At 33.5% G+C, this 8,534-nt stretch overlaps 1 protein-coding gene across 2 annotated transcripts; it reads left to right on the top strand.

Annotated features, from left to right (window-relative positions):
• Nucleotides 1–5,619: 5,619 nt before the first annotated feature.
• On the top strand, nucleotides 5,620–7,910 carry LOC107740871 (putative uncharacterized protein DDB_G0282281). 2 transcript variants are annotated; one of them, XM_016553393.1, is made up of 6 exons: nucleotides 5,620–5,695; nucleotides 6,832–6,876; nucleotides 7,356–7,388; nucleotides 7,509–7,550; nucleotides 7,714–7,749; nucleotides 7,871–7,909. In XM_016553393.1, the coding sequence occupies exons 1-6, from the start codon at nucleotides 5,637–5,639 to the stop codon at nucleotides 7,887–7,889; spliced, it is 234 nt and encodes a 77-aa protein (XP_016408879.1). In that variant the 5' UTR covers nucleotides 5,620–5,636; the 3' UTR covers nucleotides 7,890–7,909. The 2 variants fall into 2 exon arrangements, 1 of the variants encoding a protein (XP_016408879.1); XR_001640127.1 differs by lacking the exons at nucleotides 5,620–5,695; nucleotides 6,832–6,876; nucleotides 7,509–7,550; nucleotides 7,714–7,749 and adding an exon at nucleotides 7,196–7,214 and having other exon boundaries at nucleotides 7,871–7,910.
• Nucleotides 7,911–8,534: the final 624 nt, after the last annotated feature.

An 8,534-nucleotide genomic window follows, 5' to 3' on the forward strand; every position in this document is an offset into this window, starting at 1 on the left:
CTCTGTAGGACATCTGTAAAATCTGAAACCACCACCACACTTGCAATCACATCACGTATTAATGCTGCTAGTGAGGGAAGACGCACCATACAGCTATGCAGTGTGTTTTTTAATATACAATAGAAAGTGTTTTATAATTTATATTTCTTTTTGCCATTGCACAAACAGCAGCAGAGCCATGGAGAGGTAATCATTGACCTTTGAGCTAATGTTATGTGTATGCCCTTAATTATGAGATTGCTTGTAAAACCTGTTCACGTTTTCAATTGTATTTTTTGTGTTGATTCTCTCGGCAGCACCAGTGATATTCTATCTATTCGGCTCAGCAGCAGGAGACACCAAGTGTCTTGAAACTGGTAGTGAAAACTAATATTCTGTTGGTCTTTCAACTCCATTTAAGTTCTTTGGCTGAACATACAACCAGAAATATGTGAGAATTCAGTTCCATTGTCAAATGTTGCGAAAAGCCAGATTATAATTGTTTGCTGGATTTGAATTGATTTCTCATATTACAGGTTAAAAAGACACAGCCGTAACATCAGCCTCATCCACGGAGGGAAATGAAAGCAGAGACTGGATCATTAAGTCTATGATGATGAATGCCACTGCTATTTTCAAGAAGAAAAAACTGATAAGGAGAGGAATGTCACTGCACAGGAAAAGGAACTTGTATAATGTCTCACTCTTCTACTTGCTTTCTGTTTCTCACACACATAAAGTCAACTACATACAAATATAATTGAGCATATACGATGAAAAAAACTGATTCATCAGTCTTTTTCTTTGTCACATCATTATTATCAGATCTTTTTAATTGCTTTAGGGGTTTAAAACTCTTCAAACTTAAGAAATTGAAGTCTACAAGTTCATTTACTAAAACATAACTTATATTAGAAGACACATACTGAACCAAGTTGTAAAATACTGTATGTGTTTTGCCTTTTAAACTTTGAACGGTCTTGATGGTCTCTGCTTTTCTCTGTTTAATGCACACTTTAGCAAGTAAAAAAACAAGCTTGCTTCATTTGGATTGGCAAAAAGAAAAATTGTTTTAAAAAAGGAGCACACAAAAATATTTAAATACTGACATATACAGTGTATTTGATATTAAACTGTCAATGGGAAAAGAGCTTATTTTAGTTTGTTGGTGCCTGTGGTTGAGGGGTAATTGTCTTTTCCTTTACTCACCTCTAGAGGGAGACAGCAGCTTGATGATGGTGAGTGAGATACTAATGCTTTAAAACAACAATGTATATGATTTTACCCTTTAATATTAGTTTCAAAATCATTCCGATGGTGCACTGACTTGTAATAAGACGAATGGATTCTGTTTTTGGACACACAAAACTAAATTTTGGACACAGCTTGTGAAATAGTTTGGTAAGCTCAACATTTTACAACACAATAATGTTGTCATAATCTTTCATTGATATGTATTAACATGCTTATTGTGAAAATACAGTGGAATTTAATGCCATATTTAGCTCACAAAATAGTTTTATGTTGCATTTATTACTCACGACAATGTTTTAGTTTTTGGGTCGTATTAATGGTTGCTATGGTTTTGGGATGTTTGGTTTATTTTATTGATTTCATTTCACAGTGATAAACTCAACATTTTCTCTGGAAACCTTAGTAATCAGACATTAATAATATTACCATTGACTAAATCCACTGTTCATGTAGTTAGTGTCATACGTTTGTCATTTTCTAGACCTAAAGTGATGGTTAAACTATTGAATATCTGTATTTCCCTACTAAAATCTTTAGGCTACACTGCTTTCTGCGTCTAGAAACTCTAGTCTAAATTTCATTTCATTCACTTGAACAGAAGGTGGCGATAAAGTCTGTCACAATAGAGACACATTATTGTGTTGTTTATTTAGCATTTAGTGACATCTCATCTGATATATAATCATACAGTGACTGATACTGAGATTGTTCAGTCACTCTGACTCACAAATCGTTTAACTAATAATGAATTTTAATAAGTGTTAAGAAGTTTCTGTAAGTACTAAAGTGTGTGAACACAAAGTATAATTTATGGTTTGTCAGCTGGATTTTTGAAAAATTATTATTATTTGTGATTCTCATTCAGGACATTATTTGCATAGGCCTATATAATTTTTGCATTCCCATTACCCCCAACAGCAAAAGAAAAACCCCACTATTAGGTTTACACAGCTTTCAAGAGGGAAAACAAATGGTGGATTATGACAGTCAGAAGATAAAAATATATATTAAGTTTACAGTCACTCCCTCAGCAGCTGTAACTCATTACACAGTGTTTTTTTCAGGGGGGGGGGATTTAATACCATGGTAATATAACACAACAGTGTAATGAAAATTTGCCAAATTTACGTTGCTGTAATTGTTGCAGAAGTGCTTCATTATTGTGTGTGAAAAGAGTCCATTGTAGCTCTAGGACAGTAACAGTAACTGGGGCATTAAATACATGTACAGTAATTATAATATTGTGCTAATAAATAGCTGTGCTAATAAACAGTATTACATTGCCATTGCTGAAATCCCTCAAGGAATGTGTGTTCAGACTCATTTGTAAAAACCCGCAGTAAAGAGTGCTGTAGTATCATGATAATAGGTAATAATGGTAATATTTTGAGATATGGTACTGAATCTTGCACCATAGTACTTTTTTGGTAGTTTTTTATTAGTGAGTCCTATAGTAGTTATTTATATACATTATTCAATATATATATATATATGTGTGTGTGTGTGTGTGTGTGTGTACAGGTTTACAGTGCTATTAATCTAATTGTAAGATTAGATATCTGTAAGATATCTGTAGTGAAAGACCATTCGTTTACATTTTTTGACAGTGTTCCAATGATAACATATTTTCTTCCATTCCAGGAGATGTTAAACATTTTAAATCAAGGTTAACTTCCTGCTAAACCACATGAGTTACAATAAGCTGTCTGAGGGAAAGGCATATCTTTATCTTGAATGTTACACTCATATGTTTAGAAAATATATCCTTTCTTGTGTAATGGTTTGGACTTAAAACATAACTGACTATATTTTGCTATTTTTTAAAGGATAAAATTGAGAAAACAGAGGCTAATAAAGCCAATCAAGTAGCTTAATGCTTTCATTATTTTGTAAAACAGCATTATGATAAGACACCAATAAATATATTTATTAATTATATTTAGGGCTATATAAGGGCTCCTGATGTTTCGTTTAGCCTAGGAAGGGCTCCTGATCCCCAGTCCAGCCCAGGAAGGGCTCCTGATGTTTCGTTTAGCACTGCTAAAACATTTGACAAATCTATTCAATGTGTATATGCTGTTTTGCAAAATTCTCATAAGATTTGCTATTACAAAGGAAAAACTCCAGTTAGACAAGCTCCGTTATAACCAATGGATTTTAATTATTAGTTGGATATTATGCAAGAGGGTTTGGGTGTGTAGTCTGAAATAAAGTTGGGTAGATATGCAGTTTATTTATTAGTAGATAATGATTATAAGGCACATACTATTTGTTACCATTCCAACAGGTACAGTACAGACTCATAACTCTTACACACATTTGATTTATTTAGTCATTTAGCAGACGCTTTTATCCAAAGTGACATACAAATGAGGACAATAGAAGCAATCAAAATGGACAAAAGAGCAACAATATATAAGTGCAAATGACAAGTCTCGGTTAGCCTAACGCAGTACACGTAGCAAGGTGTGTATATATATATATATATATATATATATATATGAATAGAAAGTGTTAGAGTTAGAGGGTCAAATAAAGGTAGAACAGATGTGTTTTTAGTCGTTTCTTGAAGATGGTTAAGGACTCAGCTGCTCGGATTGATTTGGGCAGGTCATTCCACCAGGAGGGAACAGTTCACTTACAGAACGCAAGCTTCTAGAGGGCACATCACTCTGAAATAATGAATTTAGGTAAATGGGTGCAGAGCCAGTGGTGGTTTAGTAGGCAAACATTAATGCCTTGAATTTAATGCGAGCAGCTACTGGTAGCCAGTGCAAATTGATGAACAGAGGTGTCGCAAGCTTCTAGAGGGCACATCACTCTGAAATAATGAATTTAGGTAAATGGGTGCAGAGCCAGTGGTGGTTTAGTAGGCAAACATTAATGCCTTGAATTTTATGCGAATATATATAAAATGCAAAATTCCCGGTTGCATGGAATTTCTATTGAAATTGACTGGATTTTGAAAGTCGAACTTTAATCATACTTGCTGGCACACTGCTAAAATAATGAATTTAAACAGATTGAAAATGTAATAAAAAAGAATTTACTGGGAAATAGTGCTCTTTATGAAGTTAGAGGACATGGTGACTGCAGCCAGGTGGCTCTGAGTCTGGACTTTACATTTGCAGTGAGAACAATAAGTACAATGTCTGTGATTACAGAAGGAGGACTTCTACACTGTGGTTTTATCTCTGACTTGATCATCATGAGATTGTCTCCAGTTTTCCAACATCTGCACAAACTAAAAATGCCACCTATATCAGTGGAGCAAACCTGACATGAACCTGAGAAAAAAGTGAGCATCTTCATCAGGAAAGAAAACTGCACTTGTCAGTTGATCAGGTATTTAATGCTGTTTGTATTTGTGTTCAATCTTTCAGAAACCACCACAGTCCTACCAGATAGCCATGCTGTGACTAATGGAAGACACCTGTGCAATGTTTTATGTACTTAACAAGTGTTTTATCATAGGCATCTTAATATGTGGCTTAATAAGTGGATTAAAATAATATTGTAAGGCATAAATAATGAATAAACAACAGGTTTATATAGTGATGTTTTCTAAATCGTTTGTTGAAGTCTAATAACTTTCTCATTGTGAAAGTAAAATCGATTCTATTTTGAATGCTGTTTTTAAGTTACTTAATAAAACAGTAACGGGATCTAGGACCTTTCTAAAGTGCGTGCCATGATTGACAGAAAATAGATCCTGCAACGACTGATATTGATAATTGATATTATCATCTTCATTTTCTGTATCAGTACTAAAGTGTTCTGAACACAAAGTATCAATTCTGGTTTCTCACCTGTTCATGTGTCAGCTGATATTTATTCTGTGTGATCCACATTCTGTATATTCCTTACATTCTGAATGTAGTCATTTCCAAAACATTTAAAAGTGGTGAAAAAATATAGAATTATGGCAGTCAGAAGAGGGAAAGATGTCAAATTACCAGTTAGTCCCTCAGCAGTATTAGAAGCCCCAAGTGTTTACTAGTATTTTGTAAAAAAAAAAAAAAAAAAAAACACATTGTGTGCTTTCTGAATTCCCTCAAGGAATGTGTGTTCAGTCATTCTCAGGTTTTATAATGTGTAAAGCCTAAAAAACTCACAGGAATTGTACAGGGTAATGGCATATTTTAATACAGTATGTTGCTGCATTATGGGGCATAATAGTTTTTGATACTTATTTTTTAGTAAATCGAGTAAGTGAAGGATATACAGGCCAATATAAAGTATTTCTATTTTTAATGTGAGATTATATTTGAAGGAAAGATTCATCAAGGTGAGTTTTTTTTTTTTTTTTTAAGAATACTGGCAGTATTCCAACAAAACATTTTTTTTCTTCCATTCCAGGAGATGTTTCCTTGTGAACAGTGCCAGGACGTGCTTAATAACCGATGAAACTTCCTGCTAACTCACAGCAGGTACAAGAGCAGCTCAGAAGAAGCTGTATGAGGTAAGTCAAATCTTTCTATTTAATATTACTAAGCTATATGCTCTTTCAGTTTATCCTTACATGTGTAATGGATTATGAAACTTAAACATTACATAATGGGTATATTTTGCTATAAATGTTAAAAGTTGAGAAAAAAGCAAAAATAAAGCAATAAGCCAATTAAGTTGCTTATCATGTTTATGATTTTATAAAACAATACGATAGAAGATGATAGAAGCAATATGATAGAAGATATCAGTGTTCACAAAATATTTACCTTTATACATGAATAATATTCAGAATTAAATAGTTCTTCCACGTTATATAGGTGTAATTAGGCTTTAATATGGATTTCAGTCACTTTATATTAGGTGTCTTGATCTACTTTGCATTTGTATTTATAAAATTATAACATGTAATGTAAAATCTTTGATAAATCTGCTTATTGTGTACATGTTTTGCAAAATTATTTGTTATAGAAGACCGATCAGGTAAGGTCTGATTTGACACACTTAAAAAAATTGACTTTGAAACAGTTTTCACTCAGAAATTGATAATAAATTACACAAATAATTATAAAGAAATGGCAAGTAACACACTGAATTAAACATGAAATTTGAAAGACTGAAATAGTATTTTCTTGTAAAACATACTATGTATTTCCAGGAAAATGCATAGTATTTACACAGTATTTTACAAGAAAATGTTTTCTTCTAAAATCAAATTTACATGGACTAAATCCATAAGATTAATTAATTAGTCATGAATTCATTTGCATTTAAAGATGCCCAATATAAAGTGGGATCTTTTGAATATTGGCTGTTTTTTTCAACAGCTTTGAAAGCAGGTCCTACAGTCAAATTTCAAAGCTGGAAATATCTCATTTCTAATAAGTTATTATTATTTCCGATATTCCAGATTACCTTCGGTTTAGTGAGAATAAAGCTCTTTCTGATTACAGAAGAAGGACCTCAACATTGCGGTTTTATCTCTGACTTCATCATGAGATTGTTTCTGGTTTCACAGCATCTGCTGGTGTTCATATCAGTCCTGTCACTGAGTAAGGTTTTGTTATCGGTTTTATTTAAAAGACAATAAAACGTGTGACAAACAAATGTGTGTTTCTGAATTTAATAATCTCTCTTTCTCTTTAACAGCCAGAGCACAAACAACATCTGCACCAATAACATTATCAACAGAAGGTACTTACTTTCCTCAAAGAATAACAGTTCCTAATGGCTTTAAGCTTAGACGAAGTTCAGACAAGATGGACATCGTATCACTAATTACACAGCTTTTCACCACATTAAAGGACATAAAATGTTATTTTAGAAGAAATGCATTTTAAAATCTTACCAGTTTAGTATATTAAATCCATTACAGCATACAAAACAATCATTCTGGCAACAAGATTGTCATCGGGGAATAACAGACCTTGGAATGTCATAACTGACCAATCAGAATCAACTATTCCAGAGAGCTGTGTATAAAATGTAATAATGTTTTTCTTAAACATGCATTACAACAACAACATTGGCAGGTACTTGTAGACCTTTGAATTAGAACCAGATCTGTTAAAAAAAAAAGAAAAAAAGTCCCCCCTGAGAAATTACCAGGAAAGAAAACCACACTGAGTTCATGAGGTATTCTATGGTGTTTGTATTTGTGTTCATTCTTCCAGAAACCAGTACAGAAACCACATCAGTCACACCAGGTAATAAAACTGCAAATAATTTTAAAAAGTATCAAACGGCTTTGCAACATTTTTTGTTTTCATTTTTTCTTATGTAGTTTACTTTAGTTTGTTATAATTTTCTGCTCTTTTCTTTAATAGAAACTACAACAACACCTGTACCAACAACAACAACATTGGCAGGTACTTATAGACCTTTGAATTAGAACCAAATCTGTTTTTAAAAAACTTCTCCCATTATGAACCTAAGAAATCAGTGAGCATCGTCTATAGGAATTTTTTTTGCACTCATCAAGTGAGTTCATAAGGTATTTAATGGCGTTTGTATTTGTGTTCATTCTTCCAGAAACCACTACATTGGCAACTACATCAGTCACGCCAGGTAATAAAGCTGCGAGTGATAAAAGAATAATCATACGGCTATGGAGCATTTTTGGATTTAATTTCTTTCTTATGAATTTTACAGAAGCTTGTTGTAATTTTATGCTCTTTTTCTTTAATAGAAATTACAACAACACCTGAAACAACAACAGCAGCAGCAGGTAGGTACAGACCTTTGAATTAAACTCGTTTTTCTCAAAACCTGCTATTTACTGATGCGGCCAGTAAAGCCCATTGCTTTCAATGCAAACCTTCAACATCTATAAAGTGGAACAAAGGGCATGGATATTTTTATGCTTGTAAAGCTAGTTTCTTAAAGGGGTCATATGATGCTGCTAAAAAGAACATTATTTTGTGTATTTGGTGTAATGGAATGTGTTTATGCGGTTTAAGGTTAAAAAAACACATTATTTTCCACATACTGTACATTATTGTTTCCCCTCTATGCCCCGCCTTTCTGAAACGCGTCGATTTTTACAAAGCTCATCGGTCTGAAAAAGCGAGGTGTGCTTGATTGGCCAGATCTACAGTGTGTTGTGATTGGCCGAATACCTCAAGCATGTGACAGAAATGTTACGCCCCTTAACATATTGTGATGCCGTGTCCCGGCCGGAGCGACGAGGCAAAAACATTAAAACCCATTACAAACGAGGCATTTGTTGCATCCAGTGGGGACATAAGTACTGATTATAATGACTTATACTGTCTTTTTACGCGTTGCGTTGCGTTGCATTGCATCGCGCCGCGTAAACATAAAACCATGGCTGCATTTGTGATCGGAGAAAT

Source organism: Sinocyclocheilus rhinocerous, unplaced genomic scaffold (assembly GCF_001515625.1).
Source record: "Sinocyclocheilus rhinocerous isolate Xijiao unplaced genomic scaffold, SAMN03320098_v1.1 scaffold1908, whole genome shotgun sequence".
NCBI lineage: Eukaryota > Metazoa > Chordata > Actinopteri > Cypriniformes > Cyprinidae > Sinocyclocheilus > Sinocyclocheilus rhinocerous.

Bases quoted from the DNA above. Each gene is read 5' to 3' on its own strand.
- LOC107740871 (XM_016553393.1), top strand. From the start codon at position 5,637: ATGAAACTTCCTGCTAACTCACAGCAGGTACAAGAGCAGCTCAGAAGA. The intron at 6,877-7,355 runs GTACTTACTTTC...TCATTCTTCCAG, and splicing joins AATAACATTATCAACAGAAG to AAACCAGTACAGAAACCACA. The intron at 7,551-7,713 runs GTACTTATAGAC...TCATTCTTCCAG, and splicing joins AACAACAACAACATTGGCAG to AAACCACTACATTGGCAACT.